The sequence below is a fragment of the Pipra filicauda genome, unplaced genomic scaffold (genome assembly GCF_003945595.2).
Source record: "Pipra filicauda isolate LSUMZ 115617 unplaced genomic scaffold, ASM394559v2 scaffold90_size2875636_pilon, whole genome shotgun sequence".
In the NCBI taxonomy this organism is placed as follows: Eukaryota; Metazoa; Chordata; class Aves; order Passeriformes; family Pipridae; genus Pipra; species Pipra filicauda.
This window is the reverse complement of record NW_024105098.1, coordinates 2,427,335-2,450,481: the sequence shown is the minus strand read 5'-3', so window position 1 is coordinate 2,450,481 and position 23,147 is coordinate 2,427,335. Positions and strand designations below refer to the sequence as shown.

Below are 23,147 nucleotides of genomic sequence, written 5' to 3'. Positions count from 1 at the left end.
TATACTCTGGTCTTGGAGTTTTGGTATTTGCACCTCCTTGCTCTCCCTGAGTTTGCCCTCCTCTTGGAGGATAAAGTAATCTTCCTGCCGTGGAAGGGGGCAGATAGGAGACCCCAGAGCAAGGCTTCATGACGTTACCCAAAGTCCATAAGAACCCCTTCCCAGATCACCAGACCAGCCTGCAGCATTGAAGTACACTGGCTTTTTATTCCATGCATTGTTTGCTTTGATAGTCATTCTTGTTTCCATCACTGTACACTGGTCAATACAAAAAAAATCAAGTTTGTCTCAGGAATCCACAGAGCAGGGAGGAGGGGATGAACACTACTGGACAGGGCCAAGATGAAATGGGTACTTAACACGACAGTGGGGAGGGCAACATTCAGCTCTGGGAGAAAATCTAGGCTAGTGTTCAGGAGCTGTCAGCAGCCATGAGAACTGGGTCAGGGAACTTGGGGTGCTGGAAAGGGAACCCACGGGTTACTCCTGCCCTGCGAGCGCGGTGTTACTACGAGGAGGAAGCAGGTCCACTACACCTCCCAGACCCTGCTGGGAGGGAAAGTGTGAGGAACCGCAGCACAGGCGCCCGTACAGTGACGTGGAGGTCACAGGTCACGTCTGTGTCATTCCAGGGAGGTTCCACTAAGGAAATCCGCCCTAACGCCCTGCAGAATGGACGGTGACCACCCCGGGAATGTGGGCGGTGCTGAGCCAGCCCTGCCCGCACACAGCTGAGCACACGAGATGTGTGTGCAGGGCAGGGCTGGGGTGGCACCTCCACGGACTGGGGCAAGGGGGGCTGCCCTAGTGGCATTTCCAGAGGGATGCTGCATTGGAGGCAGCAGGTAGGAGGAGTGACACTGGACCATAAAAGTGCAATGACCTGGGTGTGTGAGGAAACTAGAGCTAAATGTGGCGGCCTGGAGGGTTCAGCTCTGCTCGCCCAGGCTGCAGAACAGGCCAGCACATCCCCAGGCAAGGACGGGAAGGGATCAGCACACATCCAGGACAGCCGGTCCATAAGGGTCCCAGAATCCCACACCCCAAAGCTTCTCTGCGAGCCCAGAGGAGCTGCATCCCACGGTGGAACCTAAGCAGAGACCACAGGTACCCAAACCCCTCTGGGATCTGTTTGACTGGGACTGAATCGTCACAGGCTGGAGGCCCTGCAGAGACTGACAGGCCTGAGCAGGAGGCAGCTCTGCTTTGGGGCTGTTGTGTGGGGCTGCCCAAGGACACCGGGCTCAGGGAGCCTGCCAGCTCTGAGCAGAGTCTCCCCAGGGGCACAGGCCTTCCATCCTCTGCTGGGGGACACCCAATGGCAGTTCTCAACCTCTGTTTACACCGTAGTATGTTACGTGCACATAGTTCTCCCACTGCTAAATTCCCACACCTTGGCCTCCAGCCTCCTGAGTAACCACCTGCACCACCTCTGCCACACCAAATCCCTCTCACACCAATCACCTCACAACAAAGCCAACTCTGGCCCTGCCACCTCCTCCTGCTGCTGGCCAAGAGACAGAGAACATCTGGGAGGAGAAACGAGGGATGGGAAGGGAGAGGAAACAAGAAAGGAGCCAGGAAAGAGCTTCACTCCCCAGGGCATTGTGCCTCCACCCAGAGCCAGCCTTGCTGCTCAGGGCAGGGTGAGCAAGTCGCTCCCTCTCCAGCAGCCTGTTTGGTCCTGCCAGGGTGATCCACCATGTGGATCCACTGCTGGCCACCCTGATCTCGCACCCGCTGCCTGGAGCAATGTCCTTTGGGATGCTCTTGCCAGGGGATCCCGTCACAGTTACTCATTTTGTGGTCAGTTCAAAAGCCACTCGCTCCCTGATCACCATCCCCTCCAGTTCAGGGGCTGACAACTACCAGCAACGTGAGCAAACTGCCCACGAGGAACCTCACACAGGGCTGACTGCAGCCATCCATCCCTCTCTGTGCCCTCTCCTGGAGTAACAGCATCCCTGGAAATCACGAGAGGCAGCAATTCCTGACAGCCACTGAGCCCAGCTCTGCTCCCGCCCCCTCGGTGACCAGGGAGAAGGTAACATCACACAAACAGATTACAATTGTGCTAGCGGTGAAGCCAACCTTCTGATCTACAGAAATGATAATAAATAATAAAATAACATCATAACTTAAGATCTGTCTGTAGTCCAGCTACAAAAATTTAAAAATATGGGATAATTTAACTCATACAATACTGCTCTCTGTATAGGTAAGACATTTTCCTTCACTTTGCCATGAGGCTATAAATTACCACAGTTAAATTCAAACCAATATTTTAACATAAAATGTAAACAAACAAAGCAACAGAAGTACCTGTCCATGGTCCATTCCTGCCATTCACCTCAGGCTGGCCGTGCCAGCACGCTGGGAAGGGCAGAGGGAGAGCTCTTGCAGGGGGACATCAACTAAGGAAGGGGGGGGAACGTGCTCTATCGTTTTGTTCTCTTTCAACATTGTTTTAGAAGAGTAGTGTTTGAAGGGAAGGCACTATGAGTTCTATCAGAAAACAAATTTTTCTCATCTGCCAATGCCTCGGCCTGTCACATACCAGTACTATCCTCACTTTCACCTGCAGAGTTTCAGCTTGGAGGAGAAACAGAGGCCTCGGGGCACACCCGAGACACAGCTGTGCCACAGCCACTGTCAAATTCCCTGTGCAACCTGTTTTGCACAAAGCCTGACATGAAGGGCAGGCAGCTGCTAATGCTTCCAAGAATGTACAGTGAATAAGGAGACAGAGCAGGGCTGATGCTCTGAGCCAGGCCAGTGATTCCCAGTCTTCCCCCTCAACACACAGCTCTCTGCTGGTTATCAATGCTGCTGTAGGTGAGAGGCTGCTTCTCCCAGTCCAGTCCAGGCGTCTCCAGTGTCCTCCCCAGAAGGGCTCAGGCTCTGAGAAATGTGCTTTCCACGCTTCGCAAGTCCTTGCTTTGCCAACACTGATTGGATTGATTTCTTTGACTGACTGAAACAAACAGGAGGTAAGAGGAGGAAGTAAACTGGGAAATGGCACACTGCATCTGAAAGAGGTTTCCCTGCTCAACTGGAGGTCGACACTGCCACAGTGAAGCAAGGACGGTGTTAAGAAGTGCTCTGATACCAGTTCTCGAGAGGATGAGGTTAGAGTACATTTGCAGGATCTCACAACAAAATGCTGATTAAAAAAAGAAACTAAAAATCCTTAAAATAAAACCCACTATTACATTCCTGGGGATGTATTGACTCAGAAGACCCTGGATGTTAGCACCTCAGTACCAGTTTGCTCCAGGAACATGTCCTCCTTCTGATTAAAAATGACCCAGCTGGTTATACTGAAAATGCTTTGTTCACAGGTCACCCTACAGTCAGGTCGTTTTCTGCTTTTCCTCTTTTGATAAGACTGAGTGGTTTAGTTTTCTTGATCTGTTCTCCAATCTTCAGGGCCACGAGGCCTGGTCCCCTGTGCAAGCAGCAAGAGAATCCCCTGCATCTGTACACAAAGCTGTCCAGGCAGGACTCCCAGGATGTTTCTCTGTAGTGTGCTTGCTTTCTGAACTTTTTTTTTTTTGCAACAAGTCTGTATGTCTATAAATACAATCCACTCTTTACAGTAAAAAGTGTTAAAATGTCAAAAAAATAAATATCCATGTTACAGTAACTAGATTATTCAATAAAATACATCCCTGCCATTCTTGATTGAAATGCTCAAAGAGAATTAATTTCATTTGGACATTTTCCAGAGATTCGGGTTATTGCAAATCACTCCTGGGGTGGGAAGGAGAAGCATCTTCTCTTCCTGTAAAGTGTGATGAAGGGGAATGAAGTGGAATCTCAGGGAAATCAAAATGCCAGTATCAGGAAGCTTTGGGGGAGATCTGTATTACCAAGTAGCAGAGCTGCAGGGCTTATTGGTCCTGACCGTGGCATCAGAACACTCCCCTTCAGAAGAGTCACAGTCTGATTCTCCAAACTGTGGTGGGTTCTGCAAAGCAAAAGGAAAGGGGGAGACTTGAGCAACAGTCCTGTACTGCACATCACCCACAGCACCCCAGTGTGTAAGAGCAGCCAGGCAAAGGAGGAGACTGGCACACAGGAGATGGCACAGCACACAACTGCCCTACCAAAGGTCACTTGTCTGTCCTCAACGAGGGGACAGCAGAGAAACACCTGGGCAGAGCACTACCAAACACAGAGTTAGGAGGAGATGGTGCAGCAGGCTCTGCCCTACCCCTCCCAAACACTTCAAACGCAGTAAAAGGAAGAAAATCATTCCAGCTTTGTCAGCAAGGCTGCTGATGGATACATTTGAGCAGTTTATACCCATTCCATTTCATTATCTATTTTTATCCCGCTTAATGCAACTGCAAATCTCATGGCCTCTCAAAATCACAGTCATCCTGACCAGTACATTATGTTCAGCTTTGTTTGTGTGACTTTCCCCCACCTACTCATCTGCCAAGCATGAGGGAGATCGGGTACTGAAGCAGTTGCTTTGCCATAGTACACCTACCACAGCATCTCCTAGGCAGTGTTCCAACTTTCTGGCCCTTGGATTCCTTTCCATAACATTTTTTTAGGGTTTTTTTTCCACTTAGCAGAAGGAAGAGGGGATAAGAAACCTACAACTCACCTCACAGCTGTGTTCATCTGCACAAAGCTTGCCCAGAGACATCTGAGTCTTGACTCTCCGCACGGCGCACTCTTTGTCTGAAAGCCCATCCGACTGCGTGGAGATTTCAATGGGGATCTCTGGAGTTTGGGACAACATGTCCTCCAGCTTCTCAGCCAGCTCATCTTCCAGCTTGGTGCCCAGCTCATCCGGGCTGTTGGAGTGGTCGCTTGTGTTCCCCTCCTCTCCATCGGACACGGAGAAGTTCTCGGAGCTGAAGGTCGAGTAGGACTGGCAGCTACTGATGCAGCGATGGGGTCTGCAGAGGGGAGAGAGGTTCAGTGTCCAGCTTGGATCAACACTGCCTCTGCCCTCAGGGAATTTCCTGGGTGCTCTGTTCAGCTGCTCTGCCACACCAGGCCTTGGCAGACCCCTCTCCTGGTGGGCTGCCTTCCATATCCTGGAGTTACAGAATTCTACCTCTTTTGAATGATTTACTTCAAAACCCTCATCTTCAAATTCATCTGTTCTTATTTGGTCCTGGTCTGGTACACGTCCATAATAGCTGATCTGCCCTGGAGCATATTTGCCTTTCTCAGCGCTTTTTCCTAAAGGAATGCTGTACTGTGGAGTTCAAGATAACCCACCTGGGAACACCTGCATTGCCTGGCAGCGATCCCAACAGCCAGGCAGGATTTAGGTACGTGCACTCAAAAAATAGGCTCATAGCTACTTGACTGTGGAAATGGCCTCGTGCCAGGATTCAACAGCAATGGTACAACCCATCAGTTGACTGAACATGCCAGGAGACCCACAGCTGGTCATCCCATGGAACAGGCAATTTGTTCTCCTTCTAATCTCCCAAGCCAGTAAATCACAGAGGAAGCAACACTCACACAGAAACTCTGTGAGTCAGATAACTCATCCAGCCCAGAGTTCTGCCTCCAGCCCCAGGTAGGAAGGAATAACCTGGGAAAAGTATGAGAACAGGGCGTGCAGGCAGAGACTGCTTTCTCCTGGCATCTCCTCCTGGTTTGTACCATTCAGCAAATCCAATTCCTAAGTCAAAGCTCAAATCTGGATGACAGTGCTCAGCCTCTGATGGATCTGTGCTCCAGAAATTCAACACTTACGGCTCTTCATGGTTCGATTTCCACAGCACACCTCGACAATGAGCTCCACATCTGAAAATGTTCTGGATGGGAAAAGCACTTCCTTTTGTTCATTTTAAACCCCTGTTTGCTTCACTGGCTGTCCCTAACACGAATGTAAGGAATCATTCCTTGTCTATTTTCTCCACATAAACTACAATTTCATGCACTTCCAGTTTTGCCTCTCCTCCTGCTAGACAAACACTTCTCATGGATTTAATCTCTTCTTCTATGGAAACCATCCCTAACCACTCTTGTCACACTTTTCAGTACCTTTCCAAACTTTACCATGGTCTTTGAGCTGGGGAATGAAGGATTTAAGCAGCAGGTGTGCTGTGGATGTGTACAACAGCAGACCAGCTTTTATTTTCTTCTTTTCTCCTGCAAAACAAACCTGTAATCTATTTGCCCACTGGATCACTCCTGCACTTCAAGCAGCTGCTTTCATAAAACCACAGCAGCATTTCCATGATGTCTCTTCTAAGCACAGGACTGTAAAGCCTGTTGTTACCCAGGCTTAGGTAGTAACACTCCCTTAAGTCTTATTTTACAGGCAACGCCATCAAATTTGATCTGCTGTGTTATCACCTGGCTCTTCAATCTTATCTGAATTCAACTACAAAGGTGCTGGAGTCTCCCCCACTGCAGCAAGTTAATAAACAACAGTGGAAAGAGTCCACAAAAAGCACCAATATCCACTAAGTCTCATTCTGGTGAAACGGATGCAGCAGCTACTTTTTATAGGCTGAATAACATTATCTAGCTTGACCAAGTTGTGCTGCAAACAGCCTGCAGCAGGAAAGCTGTGCCAGAGAGAACACCTCAGGACAGGCTGGAGCAGGGAGTGACAGGAGGGATCAGCTGAGGGTGGATGGGACACACTGGATGGGTCCCACTCTGTTCTTTTGCCAGCACCTTCCCCAGTTGCAGTGCTGGTGTGCAGCTGCTAGGATAGTTCTCCTCCTGAGTTTTGTCCCACCAAAGAGAGATTAGAGTGAATTCACCTTTTACCTTTGTCTACGAGGAAACTCCACTTCACTGTCTACTTCACCCTCTTCCTCTTCTGATGAGTCGTCACCGCTCTGGCAGAAAACAAGGACAAAAGTGGTGTCACGTTTGTGGAGGCTCAAACGTGGTTGACCCTTGGTCCTCCAGGACAAAGTCACTGTGCCAACAGGCTGCAACAATCTAGACCAGAAGAAAACAGCCTGTGCACCAGGGAACACTGAGCCAGACCTCGTCCTACCAAGGAGGTTATTTCAGGCAGCCCTAATGCTGCCATTCCCGAATCTGGACTCGGAAATACACTGGAGTACTTCTGCAGGCACGGAGTACATAATGTTCCAGATTGTTACAGGAGCAAATCAAGTAATTAGTAACATATGGGAACCCACATAAATTATTGAGCTGATCTGGCACTCTTGGCTTTACAACTTTGACTCTCTTCTCCATCGCAGAGCAGGATGGGGGATGACACAGCCTTTGCTCGTGGGTTTCACCAATTCTGAGCATAGAGCCTTTTCTCCTCCTTTTCCCACCCACCACACTCTTGTCTTTGAGAACCTCCTCCTACCCTCCCCATCCTGTCAGCCCCTCATTCATATTCAGCCTATACCTCATCTTGTTGCCTTGTCATATGAGGTCCCCCTACCTTCATTCTGTGCCAAAACCACACTCATGGTCCGGTAAATCATCCTATTTTCCTTCACTTCTCCACTCAGATCTAATTTTCCTGCTCTCTGAACTCCACTGAGACTGGTTCCTACTTTTCCCGCCATCTGGATGGAAGCAGGAGGAACAAAGAGCTGTTTCTGTACAACTGTGCCATCGGGTCTTTTTGACTCTTGCAAAATCTTCACAAAATACACGAGAACTATGACTTTCAGTGCAGGGGGACAATTTCTGGCAGGTGCAGCAAAAGGCACACCCCCAAGACCACTGTTGAATTCCTGTTCCAAGGAGCAGCAGCCCCACAGATTCCCAAAGAAACTCTCATGTGATATTTAAAGAACGCATTTACCCCTTCCCTTTGAGAAAGGCTTGGAAACATTTTGAGGCTGTTTCAACAACAAAAATTCAGCAGAACAAGTTTCACCTCAAACAAAAACTGGTAGAATTGAAATTAACAGAACTAGGCCCTTCCAAAACCTCAAGTGACAACCCTCATCATTGGCAGTATGCTCCAGTATGCCCTACAGCTCCACAAAACTGACTTTAAAAAGTATGTCCAGATCACAAAGTGAACTTCATCTATGCATGATTTCTTTGAGATAAAGTTGTACATGCAACTACTACTGCTGTGTGTGTGTGAAACGTGGCTTTGCTGCTGTCCTAGACACCAGCCTGTGCTGCACACCTTCCCTTGGAGGAGAGGGAAAGGAAGAGAACGCTTTGTTTTATTCCAAACGCCAGTGCCTTCGTTCTCACCTTTTGAAGGGATCTCGCTTTGCAAGGCAGCGCCGAGGACGCCACGTGCTGGGGAGTGCCCAGGGCGGACGCTGCCGTGCCCTGCTCCTCCAGCTTCTCCATGAACTGCGCGCTCTCGTAGAGGGAAGCAGAAGTCGGGGACTGGGGGCGGCTCCCCCCTGCCTCCACCGGTGCCATCTGCCCCTGCCCACTGTCCTCGTCCCTGCACTGCAGACACGACTCGTAGGGGTCTGCGGTGCAGCACTCCCAGCGCTCGGCCTGGCCGCCCTTGCCGTCAAGGCCGCGGCGGCAGTCGGCCTCCATGGCGGTGGAGATGAGGTCGGGGCTGGAGCCGGACATGCGGCGCTGGGCGTGGTTGCTGAGGGGGCTGCGCAGCGCGGCCGCGGGGCCGAAGTAGCGCAGGTTGTTGGCGCAGTTGGCGATGTCCTGCCCGTGGCCGTGCAGCCGCGAGGGGTGGCCGTGGCCCGGCTGCGCCAGCCCGGGGTGCGGGGGGGGGTTGTGAGGCGGAGGTGGGGGTGCGTCGTCCTGCGCCGGCTGGTTTTTCAAGATCCCTGCGAATTCCTGGTAGCTGCCTTTGCTGTTCCCCCGGCGGTGCCGGGGCTTGCTGCGGTACCGGCTTTTGCCGCTCAGCGTTGACATTTTGGGACTTCCTGAGACTGGGGAGCCGTTGGACGCTGCCTCTGTGCTGGGTATGCCCTCTGACTTGAGCAGGTCTGGCCTGGGAGACAGGGAGCAGAAGTTACACATCAAACCGCGAGCGAAGAACTGACGTCAGCCCGGAGCAGGGATGAAGAGGCAGCTGCAGCCACAAGCACACTCTGGCTTCCCAAAATCTACAGGCCGCCCTCCCCTTCAGCTGTTTGACTCCTGCATTTCCTTCCCTTTGATTCTCTCCACTCCATGTCCTTTCCATTCAGCCCATCCTGCCCTACACTCCCTTCTTGCTGCTTTTTCCAATAGCTCTCACACACTCTCCCTTTTCCGCTTTTATTTTGATGTTCTCTCCAAAAATAGCTCCCTCCCAGGATCTTGGGGTAGGGCTCCTACTCCATGCATGTACAATGCTCAGCACAATACAGCCCCAATCTGCAGATGATGATCAGCCTGCTCATCTCAGAGCCACGTGGGGATATTAATTCAGAAGTGATTATTCACTGTTAATCAGGACTAACTCCTGGAAATCCCAAAAAAGGAAGAATAAACCAGACAACTCCTTTGGAAAAAATAATCTCACTTTCTGAAAGTCAGGCAGAAGAGAAACAGATGAAAGGACAGCATGAATTCCCAAATTTCAAATCCCAAATTAATTCCTCAACAATGAATCCCTGAGGAGTGGCTGATTTCCACAATCCCTCAACCTTGCTTATTATAATTCCAGTCAAGGATGATCTAACTGCTCTCTGCTTGGACAGTTAGGAATTTGAGACAGCATGTGAGATACCTCCTGTCCAAGCACCATCATCTGCTCAAAAATCACATGGACCAGCAGTTCATTCATCCAACCAAAGCATCCCGTGATGCTGTGGTTCCAGAGAGCTGCCCACGTGCAAGGGATGGCAGGATTCAGCCCTTTTACCTTCAGATAATTCAACAGTTGTGGTTCTGAGGATCAGAGCAGGCCCAAGAGCGAACAGCCCCTTGTCCCACCCTGCGTGTCCCCAGACACAAAGGGAAGGAGAGGCTGCCTGCTCATCCCAGGGGGGATCTGCCACAGGCTCTGGCACAGGACTGGGTGGTTGTTTCTCACCTTTTAGTCTGGCTGCCTGGTTTATGAGAGACTCCTTTCCTCTTCATCAGCTTCTCCACTGTATTGGGGTGGATTATTGGTCTGACTGGGTGGCGCTTGTAAGTCCCAGGGTATTTTTTTTCCACTGCTTGTTCCCTCCTGAAACATTGGGAAAAGAAAAAAGAAAAAAACAAACCAAAACCAGATGAATTCTTTCTTTGTCCAAGTGCAGGTCCTGCTGGACAGGAACACGGCTCCACAGTGAGCCATGGCTGGGTGCAACACAACGTGCTGTGCTGGGAAAGGACACAGACAGTTCTGAATTCCCTCTGCAGGGATCAGGCAGCTGGAACAGGGCCCTGGCACACAGTCCAGGAGCAGCACTGCTGTTCGTTTTACAAAGGGCCTAAAGGATGCCAGCACCAAAGGGAAAGGTGCCTTTCTCCCAGTCAGTACCCCCTGGGACAGACACAAGCACTAAGGGATCTGCAGGCACCCACTCCCAAGGGGCCTCTCCCTGCTTGCCAGCTCCTCCTTCACCCTCTCAGTTTGTCAGAGGACACTAAATCTACAAGTAGCACTACACAGTTTAGAAATGAAGCATTGCTTTTGTTCTCCTGTGTGCAGACTGCCACGCCCGTGCCACCATTCCCAGAGACACGTACTTGATGAGCTCCTTCTCCCGGACCTCCAGCTGCAGCATAATAGCACTGAGCTCCATGTACAGGTTGTTGGCCCGCTCCAGCTTCCTCTCGTAGTGCTCACGGATATCTAATGCATGCCTGGAAAGCACAAAGGTCATTATTCCACTCTGGTGTCCATGGACCAAGAGAGGAAAAGTACAGGTGCTTTAGGAAAAGGCCTTCTAAAAGTCAAATTTGCCAGAAGAACTGCACTGAACCCCAGATAAAACTAACAGTAAATGATGACTAAGAGCCTGATACAGCAATAAATCACTGTATGATTTAGGAAGTGTTTAATGGCCTTGAAAGAGTGGCAACACTTCTCCCTAGAGGAGCTGCAAATGCCTCACCTGCACCCAGGAGCCCTTTGGCCGAGCCCTGATCATCCTGTTTGCACAGAAAAGGGGCTAAACCAGCTTCTGCAGGAATAGGGAACACTCATGTGTCTGTGTTCCACCAACAGCAGGGTGCCCCCACAGCTCCAGTACAGCTGCAGAAGGCAAATGGAACCGCAGCCAGAAGATGTGACCAGGCAAAGCTCCCCTGGGCCAGGGGACACTTACCCACCACTGCATCAAACTGGCCAAGACTGCCTTTGGTTTGACACAGAACTGCTACTTGGCGTTTTATGTTTCTCTGTCGTAACTATAGTTGCAAATTTGTGTCACAGGAGGTAACACTTTCCTTCTGAAATAAACATCCTGCTTTCATTTTTAAGTTGGTCTAACGTTCAAAATGGGTTTGGGTGGGCTGGTCAAATGCAGTGTGTTCACTCCTCTGCAATAACTAATCCAAGGAAAGCATCAGGGCAGAGAAAGCTCACAGAAAACTGCAAGAGGGATTTCCCAGGAAGATGGATGTACCTGCTCCAGTGCTGTTATCAGGAACACCAAATCTCGGGCAGAAATATTCCCTGGTAAGCACACAAGCCTTTGCCCATCCTGCCTGGAGCAAATTGTTGAGACTGCCCAAGGGCAGGGACAGTTCCCACTGTTTCTCTCAAGCTTCCCATCAACCAAGCAGCGCTCAAGCTCCAGGGCATGCACACAGGAACTTCAGTTTCTGCGCTCACAAGGGATTTAGGCTGCCCAAATTTATGCCACCAGGAATACTGCATCCTGTTTTGGGACCCTCATTACAAGAGAAGCAGGAAAACTCCAGTCAGGGCCTGGAGCACAGGCCCCAAGAGGACAAGCTGAGGGAGCTGGGCTCATTTAGCAGGAGAAGGGAAGGCTGGGTGGGAAAAGTGAGCAGGAAACATAAAGGACTGTCAACAGACCTGAGCTCTTCTCTTCGGCGCCGAATCAATTCTTCATCCAACCGGTGGATACAAGTTCCTTCACTTTTAATTTTCTCAAAATGTTTCTTCACTTCTTCTCTCCATTCAGCCTAGGAAAGCAATTTACTTTTAGGTGTTTACAAAGAATTTGGATCCCTAGGTGCACAACAGAAGAACTCTTGGGCAATGTTCTTTGTGTAGAGCAGAAAATTACAGGTTTGGGTTGAAAATGTATTTCTGTTAGCTGAATTATTTTGGGTAACAACACTGCAGCATGTTTAGTGTCAGCATTTTCAAATGGTATTTAGAAGGTCGAGCTCTGATTAGAGAATTGAAAACATTTTCTAAAAAATACTTTGAAAAATTCTTAAAGCACTTCTGGTTCTAAGACAACATTTTGCTCCTTTTTTTTCAGTTAAAGTAAGCACAAAGGCTTATGATTTGGAAAGCTCTCTTCATGATAATCACTGTCTAGGGTGATACTCTATTTGCCCATTGAAGCCCTGCTTCCTGCAGCTTTAATAAATGCCCCCATTTTCTCACATCTACCCCAACAGTTCTTCTTTACTAGAGGCAGGGTTTCATTCTCCTTCCCTCTTTGGGAACAGACAGTTTCTTGATGGGTAGGACTGGGAGGGATCTCTAAGATCATACTTTTAGATCTTTCCTGAAAAGTCCCAGAGTCCCTTTGCTGCCCTGTCCCAACTCTGTGTCCCACTTGCTGCCCCCACCTTCACTCTAAATGCAAAGGTTCTGCTCCCAGCAGCCTCATGGTCTCCTGCACGGCAGTGCTGGGAGAACAGCTGGAGCAGAGCAGCTGGAGTCAGCAGGCTCAGGGAGGGAGGGAGGCACCACTGAGCCTCTCGCTAAGCCAACAGATGCCTCAGCTTGGGAAAGTCTGGGTAAAAGATTTTCAAACACCCATCAGTTTGCTTCTCCCCAAGAATCAAACCGAAATCATGGATCCAGACTCCTGCCTCCAAAAATCAAATCCTTGGAGCTAACTGCAGTGCTCACGGGCTCCAGCCCTTCCCCAGTTACCTGGGATTTGAAGTAGGTTTCCTGAGGAGTAGCCAGCACGTCGGCAGAGGCGATGTCCAGGTGCATCAGGGTCTGCCGGAAGGAGGGACGGTTCCGGGGCTTGCTCTGCCTGAGGGAAAACAGACACATCCCCAGGGATGGGTGAGGTGAACGCTGCCAGCCTCTCCTGCCCTTCTGAAAGGGCTCCACTAGAACTATTCTCTGAACTTGTGCAGATGACAGACTAGAGCAGAGGAGCTTTTCTGGTTTTCTCTTTTGCTGAATACGAGTTTATTGTGCTAGAGCTGGGGGTTTTTTTGCTGAAGGAGCAAAAGAGGTGAAAAACATTTAAGACTACAAAGTGAAAGATAGGAACAGTTTCAGTTTGTATCCTGACTTGCTTGTCAAGAAGAAACATATGTTGGTCTGTTGTTCCATCAATTTCCAAGTTTTACTCTGGGAATACTCAATCTAGTAGAAATGATAATTTACATTCAACAAAACAGGGTGTTTATAAGCACCAAAGGTATGTGAGCTGTCACACCATACGTGCCTGAGCCCAGACAGCACTGTAATGCACTGAAAATCCCTGTAAGATCTCAGAAAAGTACAAAACCATTTGTATTTTTGAGAAAAAATACCTCACTCGAGCTTCAGGACTGAACCAGCCTCTTGCTCAGAACAAGAGCAGCTTCTTCAGCCTCCTCTCCCCTACAATCCCCCTCCTTCCACTAGGTGGGGACACAACTGTTTGTACGTCCTCGCTGTAGTACAGAGCTGCACCAGCTGCTCCTGCCCTCCACTGCCCCTGAACCGCCCTGCAGCTCAGGGTCGGGCACACAGCCCCTGGAAAAGATCCACTCAGGCTCTGGCACGTTTTCCCCCTTGTGCCCCGGAGAGGATGGCTGGTAAAACTCATGGAGTGGGAAAATGCTGGAAGAGCCTTTACACTCTGTGTCGAGATGCAATTACAAGGACAAATCACTTAATGCATTCACCCAAGACAAAGAATTTCAGCTCTGTTTTGGTATGTGGAGGAAACTGAAAGCATTTTCCATATCTAGAACCTATAAAATCTGTGTTCCAGACAGAAAGCTCATATTTCTCTTTGTCCAGTCCCTTACAAGGGGTTTTCAGAGTGAAAAATCAGTTCCCTTCACTCTGGAGCCAGCCTCAAGGAATTTTACCCCTACTTCACTTCCAGCTCCTTTTCTCTTCCCACCTTTTATCCCCTACTCTGCTACAACAAATCAAACCTCTCTTGAAGGCCACTGAAGATGCCCTTTGTGCTGCCTGCTCCTGATTCACACTGCACAGGTAACTCAGGGGTAACTGTCACCTGCTGGGGCTCCATAAGGCTCTGCTCCCACTTCTCTCCTATATAACTCCTTCCTGCTCACCAGCCCATCATCTCCAGTGTCTGCCCATTCCCTCCCCTGCCCCATCCACTCAGCAAACCAGACAGGTCTCTCCCTACTTCCTCTAACCTCCAAACGTCCTTCTGGGGCCCAACCCCGCTGCCACAAGGAAGCAGAATCCAAAATGTTAGAACTTCCTGCTCTCAGGACAAGTGTGGGAGCATTTCAGAGCCCCCTGCTCTGGGCTCAACACTCCCACCCTGACACTGGTTTTACTGGGAGTCTGGAGGGAGCTGGGAGCCAGCCCTAGGTCTGTGCTGTGCAGGGTTCAGGCTCTTACCAGGTTTGCTTCATGAGGATTTTGAAGCCATCTGGGCAGGTGGAAGGGACGGGAAGGTGCAGGCTGTTACTGCCCACTCCCCAGATGATGGCCGAGGAATCCACATCCTTGTAGGGAATCTCTCCCGTAAGCAGCTCCCACAAAACTACCCCAAATGACCTGAAGAAGAAATAAACCAGGATAAATTGGATTCGTGCTCTGCAGCTTGAAAAGAACAGTTTGTAAGCAAAAACAGGGAAATAGGGATGTCTGGTCTGAAATTGCAAGTAGGTGCAACAGTGGTTTTTAATACCCCAGGTGACTCTTCCTCCTCTGCCCCAGCACTAGGCTGAACACCAAACCACACTGGTTTTCACCCACCCTTTCCTATTTATTTGTGAGAATTTAAAAATCCTGAAAGCACATTTTCTGTACAGATCAAGTCTTAGTCCTGTTAAAAGAAAAGGAAAGTCAGCTTCTCTCAGATAGACTTTGGACTGTCCTGGTTGGCAAGAACAGATCATTGACTACTGCACAGACAGAAGTGAGTGTCTTACAGAGACAATACAACAAAGTTTTAGTGGCTTTTCTTTTTATAACTGACATATTTTTCCCTAGCCAAAAGCTCCCTCTACTGTTACCTGTATGCCCAGGTAAGAGTTTCATAGGTTTGAAACTCAGCACTACAACTACTGCAAACACAGAAATTAGGAAACAAATGCCACATGCATAAGTGTCAGTACCAAAAGTACATGAGGTCTCACTGATATTTCCTTTGTGTTGAAGAAAGCAAGAAAAAAAAATAATTAAGAGAACTCAGTCTGGGAAAGAACCTCCTACAAGAACTGAAAGATGCAGGCAAGAAAACTCACTTTGCTTCTCTTTCTTAATGATGGGGAAGGACATAAACCTTAATTTATAACAGCCAAGTGTTACTTGATTTATTTACAATCTTCATCCAATAAAACACCAATGAAACACCACACCAGTCAATAGAGAGGTAAACAAAATGCTGCTGAGAACCAACACCACTGTTACTGCACATGAACAACCGGGCTGTGACACAGGTGAGGTACAACCATCTCCATTTCCAACCCAGACGTGTCACCTTACTTACACCCCATCCCCCTGTGGGACACCAACCATGCCAAGCCAGCAGGTCCAACCAGGTGAAAAATGAGAAGGGTGTTTCTGTGTCTGGCTTGTACCAATATCCAGTTGCTTTTATTAAGTACAGAAAAACTTCTAAGGGACAAACTGCCAGGTCTGAACAACCATCAGCCAGGAAACAACTTCACGTGAAAAACGCTGCGCTTTCAAAGCCCATTGGCTTCAGATCATGTGGGGGAAAAAAAAAAAAAAACAACAAAAAAAGCAAAGTTGGAACATTTTTTTTCTCTTGAAATTTTTATCCATGTGCTGCAAGAAAGCAGGGATCCAGGTATTTGGACAAACTACGAGGAAAGCTCATCTGGTTTCAGCTTTGTTATGACTAAGAACTGACAAAGGATTTTCAAGACGCCTGATAAGATTATAGATTTATTTTTTAGCATGCTGTTAAAGATGAGAGAGAGCAGACATATAAGCAGCTTAGGAACTGTTCTCATTTGTTGCCAGCATCCATGAACATCGTTTTTAACTCGTCTTGGGGGAGGCACGGATGGCAAGGAGGAGTCGGTGCAATCACCACTGCTGTGGACTCAAGAGGACATTGTACCAAAGAGCAGCATCTCCAAGGCTGAGGGAAGGAGTAAAGGAGACCCCACAGTGCTCAGCTGGTTGTATCAGACAGGATGCTCCACACAACATTCCTGAACCTAAACCCCTCTGAAGGACAGAAAGCTGAGGGTGGAAATCCAGCACCATTCCTCTTCACGATCCTGTGGTTCAAAGGGAGGAGCTCAGAAGACAAATGCTGAGCGTATTTTCTTTCCAAAACAAGCCCAGAGTTTCTCCCAGCAGGGCTGGCCGTGCTGTGGGCTGTACATCCACACTACCTGAGCAGGCAGAACACCATGTTCTGATGAACTGTGGGCTGTACATCCACACTAAATGAACATGCAGGACACCGTGGGCACCAGAGCAGCTGCACACCACAGGTCACACCACAGGAAACCCTGCCCATCAGGTCAAGCCCAGCTCTGAGCTCAGACTGGAGCAGCAGGCAGGCTGCTGTCTGACTCCATCACCCCCAGAGCCACCCACAGCTTTGTCCTGCAGCTTCCTGCTGGGCCAGGGATGTGACAGCATCTGAAGCTGAAAAGCCACAAGAAGGAAAATTCCTCCTGGCTGTAAAGCAGGGAGAAGGGCATTTGTCCTGGCTGCTGACATTTAATATGCAGAAATAATGAGGCAGAAACAGAGATGCAGTTCCCCTGAGGGCTCTGAAACCTGTGGAGAGGCTTCCCACAGGAGCTCCAAGGCTGAGCCCTCTCAAGCATTTTTAACAGCATGGAAACTGAACCTTTCCTTCTGTTCCTTTGGACACAAAGCATGTTTCACATGGGATGGAAACAGGTTTCAAAACTCTTAGAGCCTCTCCTGGTTTCCTCCCTTTTGGATCCAGGGTTAGAGTCACTGGACTGTAATCCTGTGGCTGCTCATGTAACATCCAAGCACAAGGTGGTGGGGCAGAGGCCTCCCTACAGCTCCAGCATGGCCTGAGAGGGCAGAAAGCAATGGAAAACCACCTTGGCTGCAGAGGTTGCTGAGGGGGTCCTGAGCACTGGAAGAAAGCTCTAGACTGAATAACGACACAGGGTAGAACCTCTGCACAGGACACAGGTTGCACTGCAGGACACAGGTTGCACTGGGCCTCATCAGGAACCTCCACACGTGTGTGTCATTCCCCTCTCCATTGCAGCCCACAGGAACACAGCTCAGGCAGAGGGAGAAAGGAACAGTCCACCCCAGAGTAAACCAGCCCCAGGCACAGGATGAGGAAAGAAGGTGGGAAGTGCTGGAAAACCAAGTGGCTAATCAGAAGGTGAAGATACTTAACCCTGAGCTCTACTCACCAGATATCCACCTTCTCGGAGACGGGCTCGTTCCGTATCACCTCCGGGGCCATCCAAGCCACTGTCCCCGCAAAGGACATCTTGGTGCTTTTATCGCTGAGCTCTTTAGATGTACCGAAATCTGAAATTTTCACTGCATCTGTGTGTGTAACTAAAACACTAGAGGGGAAAAAAAAAACAACAAACCAACAAAGAAATCAGCGTTTTATGACTTTTCATGTAGCGCAACAGCCCCTGGGAATAAATCCCTTCTTAATCAACACGACCAGTTGATGAGGCCATGCTGCTCACAACTGCAGTACAAGAGAAAAGATTATGTATTTTCACTGATGAAAGCTCTCACTCGCTTTGGGGTTGTGTTTTGTTCCTCAAATGCACTTCTGCATGCTACAAATCAAAAATCAATCCTGATAAAACTGCAAATTAACAAGTAACTGAGGATTCAGAGGCACCTCTGTACCTTAAACTGTGCTGTAAACCATCTAAAAGCATTATCTTAATGCACTGTCACAGGCTAAAAAAGTGATGAACACCTAGGGAGTAAGAACATAAGCAGCTAGAATGTTTTAGTCAGAAAGCAACAGAGAAATGAGAGACATGTTCCAGAAAAATCAGGAAAATAACAAGAGATTAAGAAGGAAACATAAAGAGCAGAAAGCAACAGAATATCCCACTTTCAAAAAGGACTGGACACTATGAAATCACTAAGTATTTCCTGACTGCTATTTATCATGTATCAAGGTACTGGTAGCATTTCCAGACTTGTTAAACCACAGCACAGGAGGGGAGTGCAAACGAGTTTCAGTATTTTCACTCTCACTAGTTTTGAGACAATGTGGAAAAAGAATAGTAGAGCCTTTTGACCAAACTTCAAACTATCCCTCAAGAAAAAAAACAGCACCAAAACTGGGGGATGTTTAAGCAGCTGAGACTCCCTTTGGTGACCTGAGGAACCCAAACTGGGGGATGTTTAAGCAGCTGAAACCGGTGACCTGAGGAACCCAAACGGGGATGTTTAAGCAGCTGAGACTCACTTTGGTGACTTGAGGTCTCGATGGATGATCTTGTGAAGGTGCAGGTAGTTCATGCCACTGGCAATGCCCGTGGACCAGTCCACCAGCAGCCGAGGGGTGACCTTCCTGCCCGCCCGCAGGACCTCGTAGAGCTGCCCGTGGGCACAGTATTCCATGATGATGCAGTAGCACGGGGCTTGAGTGCAGACCCCCCTGCCAAAGAGAACTCGGTGAGGAGCTGCAGACACACAACTGGACAGCAAGGCTGGCTTGCCCAGAGAACCTGAGCGGAAGGCTCTTGCCCGGACAAAGGAACACTTGGAACAAGTCCCGCGACCTACTTGAACGCGATGATGTTGGGGTGTTTGAGCTTCCTCAGGTGCTTGATATCCGTTTCGTTCTGATCCCTCACTTTCTTGATGGCCACCTCCTCCGCCCGGAATTTGCCCAGGAACACTGCTCCCTGTGCTCCGCTGCCCAGCCACTGCAGCTCCGAGATCTCCTCAAACGGCACCTCCCAGGTATCTGGCACAGGCAGAAAAACGGGATAACGGCCAAGACAAAGACCGTGAAAATATTCTGCTGTAAGATCACACCAGGGCAGCACCTGCCCTCTCCTACACCTCAGGGTGGACTTTTCTAGAGGTAGTAGGTGGCAGAAAGCAATGGAGGCACACACAGCACGTGCTCAGCCCCAGCATCCCCTTCATCCACCCCAGTCACCTCCAGCCTGCTCATTCCCATCCTTCCTGCTGCTTTTTCAGAGCTCACCACCCTGCTAACCACTTGGGTGGGCCACTTTGACTTGGCAGGCAGGAACTGAACATGCCAGGGACCCTGGATTGGCAATTCTGGGAGGAGATCCTCTACCCCAACACTGAAGAAGGACAGTATCTCTTACAAAGTACATGACTCCATAGAAAAGCATAGATGAGAAAAAACGTTTAATATTCACAACTGACATAAAAAAATATTGAGGGTTTCCCTCCACCCAAATTGGGCACAAATAGGAAATAAAAGGGAAATGCAGAAGTGGCAGGTTGTAAAACACAGACCAGCAACCACCAAGTCACCCAAATACACAAAGCACATCAACCACCACCAGCAGTGGCAGAAACGGGTCTTTCCCACACCAACGTTGTGTGTATCAATGTCAAACAGGCAAAACAAGCTTAAGCAACCCCTCCTCTTTGGGACCTACACACATTTGTAGAGACAGTCCCGGAGTGGTCCAGTGGCACAGTATAAACTGCTTCAGGAGGGCTGTACCCATCAGAACAGAAACCCTTGCTCTCTGTGAGTCACCCTGACATTACCTTAAATCTCACAAACAGCAAGACAAAAGGCAGGCAATTATTTATTTATCGTGACTCAACAAATGTGTAAGTTTAGAGAGTAAATTATTTAGCAGAAAAAACAACCAGTAACCCACTGATTTCTGAAATAAAAGGAAGTCACACCTGCACAGAGCCCTGCCGGAGACTGCAAAGGTGTGTCTTTTTGTCTCATCCCTTTCCTGAGCCACCGGGGTATTCCCAGGGCTGCAGCTGGGATTATGCCAAAGTGCACATTTTTGATCCTGTCACTGAAGGGAGACATATCCCCAAACTGTCTGTGGGCTGATCCCGATGGGAACCTTTCCCTCTTTCATCCCTGTGTCAGTCAGACACTGGCTGGCTGTCTCCTGCCGAATGGCTCCCAGCTCCCCTCCGGAGCCAGACCCCAGCACTCCTTCTGCTCACTGAACTAGAAACAACAGTGTTCATCTACAGCAGAAATTCCCCCCGCCTTGGCAGGGCAAAGTTCAACCCTGGGCACACGTTCCCCCTCAGACACAAGGCTGTTTTCCACACTGATGGATCCGCTCACAGCCCAGAACTGTAACTGGTATTTAAGTCGTCAGACATCTAGATATTAAAAAGACTTTAAATAAAGAAAACAAATAAAATGAGAGCAGTCATAAATAAATTGAGAAGATCTGTATTTCTATTTAATTCACAAATTCACTGCTCCTGAAAGGAGGTGGCAAATACAGGTGATTTTTGTGTGTGTTTTTATATGGGCAACATTGAAACAATTCCGTTGTACTGAAATAGCTGTTTCTTTCACAGAATCCTGGGGTGCTTTGGGTTGGAAGGGACCTTAAAGACCATCCAGTGCCACCCCCTGCCATGGGCAGGGACACCTTCCACTAGCCCAGGTTACTCCAAGCCCCATCCAACCTGGCCTTGGACACTTCCAGGGATGGAGCAGCCACAGCTTTGGGAATATCAAGAGGAACAAAGAGCCAAACCACATGTAACACACAGTGCAACAGTCAGACTCTTCTGGGCCTAAAAAAACTTGCCCTAAATAAATTAGAGTGTAATAGCAGCAGGAATTACGCAAGAACTTGCGTTTCTGAGGTGATTAAGAACCATTGGAGTAGAATGATGGGAATCTGTTTCCCATGGGGGAAGAAACGCAGGAGCAGCCCGAGCCATTGAGCCAATCTATTTGGAGGAAGTTTTTTCCAGCATTGGCTGCTGGCCAGCCTTGGCACTGTGACAAGAAGCATCTCTGGTTTACAGAAACCCCACCACCACAACCACCCTTGGATGGGCACCTTGCTCTCCAGGTACACACAAAAACCCTCACGGCGACAGTAAAGACGTAACTTGTGAAGGGAAAGGTGAAAGCAACTCCTGGAGACAGATTCTTAATCCAAAGAAAATGGCTTGCAAGTCTAATGAGTCTGTAGGAAACACAAACAAGTCTTACTTTAAAGTGCTGGAGTCCCAACAATCCCAATTAAGTAACTGGTAGATGCAAATGAAAGAACTGACTGTATCTCGCTGAAAGCACTCACCAACAGCCTTTAGAAATCAGGGTAAGCAACTGGAAAAACAGTCAGGAGGGGTTTTATGGGTCTTTATGGGTCAAATACTTAAACCTCAGATAATCAGCTGGCACTGAACAACACAAAAGCAAACCCTCCCTGCAGGAAAGGCCCCTCACCAAGCGGTGCTGGCACTGCTCAGTCCACCAGCCTGCAGCAGCTCCCAGAGTGGGTTCTTAAGGGAAGCATGGAAACCCACTCCTCTTGATGACCACCTTGGATATTGGGAAGGACATTCAAGGAGTGTTTTCAACAAGAAAATAATGTGGAATCATGTAAAAGTTGTTCTTATCTTTCCCCTCATTTACCCAGTCACGAGCCAGACTTTCACAGGCAATGTGGGCTCAAGGATCAGACATCTGCCAAGGGCATGGAACCTATTTGTATTTCACTAGTTGTAGGCACACCACACCACCACCACCACATCCTAGAGTCTGGGCCTGCAGGAGATCCAAAACAGGCAGGCAGGGATTATGGAGAGCACCAAAAAGTACCAGGAAGCACCTCCAGGCAACACAGAATGGTTTGGGTTGGAAGGGACCTTAAAGCTCAGCCAGTTCCACCCCCTGCCATGGGCAGGACACCACAGCCCAGGTTGCTCCAAGCCCCGTCCAACCTGGCCTTGGACAATTCCAGGGATCCAGGGGCAGTCACAGCTTCTCTGGGCAACCTGTGCCAGGGCCTCCCCACCCTCACAGGGAAGAATTTCTTCCTGACATCTAATCTAAATCTCTCCTCTTTTAGTTAAAACCATTCCTCCTTGCTCTATCACTACCTGTCTCTGTAAAAAGCCACTCTCCCTCTTTTTTATAATCCCCTTTAAGTACTGCAAGGTCACAGGGCTGCAGATCCAAACTGGGCTCCTACCCCAGCTGTTGATTCAGCCCAACACAAAGGATTGCTCCTGGATGAGGCTTAAAGTAGTTGTCTCATGAAGAAGGGAAAAAAATATCATCTGCAAGATCTGTGGCACCAGCCCAAAGCTGTAAAGAAGCTCCCAGGGGAAGGAAAGGTCACCACAAGCCTCTCCCTGCTGCTGAAAGAGCCAGAGACATTTTCTCAGCCTCTTCTCCAAATGCACAGGACTTGCACAAACACAAACACAAATTCCTCTGTGCTCTTGCTAAAAGACAGCAAAATAAAAATAATCCCATCAGTTACTGAAGTGCTGGTTTGTATGTAGCTGATGAAATGCACACAAAGATGATTTTCTGATGGCAAGAAGCAAGAATGAGATCATCTGGAAAACAGAACATGAATATTCTGACAAAATCCTCAAATTTTAGCACAGCAACAGTTTGGAAAGGTTTATCCTTGGGCAACAGAAGTGCACTTCTGCCATCAGAGCAGTTCAGAGGAAAAAATAATAATATAAGAAACATCTCCTTTTCATTCCCATTGCTTACGGTGAAGACACTGAAGATGCAGCTAAACCACACAGGCCGTTTATAGCAGATCCCAATTAATCCTCAGCCTTACCACATCTGTAGCCAGTTCAAAGCTGCCCTTTTAGAAGGGGCTGATGCCAACAGCAAACTGCAAGAAGCCCCTGGCTCCATGGCTCTGGACATGCTCGGGGCACAGAGAACAGCAAGACCCCTCTGTGCACGGAAGATCTGTGAGCATCCATCCTCCAACCCAGCCCCCCTCTCAGCTGCTCATTTTCGCTCATTAGTGCT

At 48.8% G+C, this 23,147-nt stretch overlaps 1 protein-coding gene across 4 annotated transcripts in view; it reads right to left on the bottom strand.

The window, feature by feature from the left end:
• Positions 1 to 187: 187 nt before the first annotated feature.
• MAP3K13 (mitogen-activated protein kinase kinase kinase 13) overlaps positions 188 to 23,147 on the bottom strand; it is a 71,598-nt gene continuing 48,638 nt past the window's right edge. For 3 of the 4 annotated variants that reach the window (XM_027724850.2, XM_039391126.1, XM_027724852.2), the window contains 13 exons: positions 18,932 to 19,115; positions 18,612 to 18,803; positions 17,578 to 17,736; positions 14,582 to 14,740; positions 12,905 to 13,013; positions 11,864 to 11,973; positions 10,567 to 10,683; positions 9,923 to 10,060; positions 8,176 to 8,893; positions 6,760 to 6,830; positions 4,619 to 4,916; positions 3,873 to 3,970; positions 188 to 3,784 (listed from right to left, as the gene is read on the bottom strand). In XM_027724850.2, the coding sequence (XP_027580651.1) occupies positions 3,748 to 3,784; positions 3,873 to 3,970; positions 4,619 to 4,916; positions 6,760 to 6,830; positions 8,176 to 8,893; positions 9,923 to 10,060; positions 10,567 to 10,683; positions 11,864 to 11,973; positions 12,905 to 13,013; positions 14,582 to 14,740; positions 17,578 to 17,736; positions 18,612 to 18,803; positions 18,932 to 19,115 (2,390 nt within the window). In that variant the 3' untranslated portion in view covers positions 188 to 3,747. Of the gene's footprint in view, positions 3,971 to 4,618; positions 4,917 to 6,759; positions 6,831 to 8,175; positions 8,894 to 9,922; positions 10,061 to 10,566; positions 10,684 to 11,863; positions 11,974 to 12,904; positions 13,014 to 14,581; positions 14,741 to 17,577; positions 17,737 to 18,611; positions 18,804 to 18,931; positions 19,116 to 23,147 lie in introns of all 4 variants that reach the window. The other variant, XM_027724853.2, reaches the window with a different exon arrangement.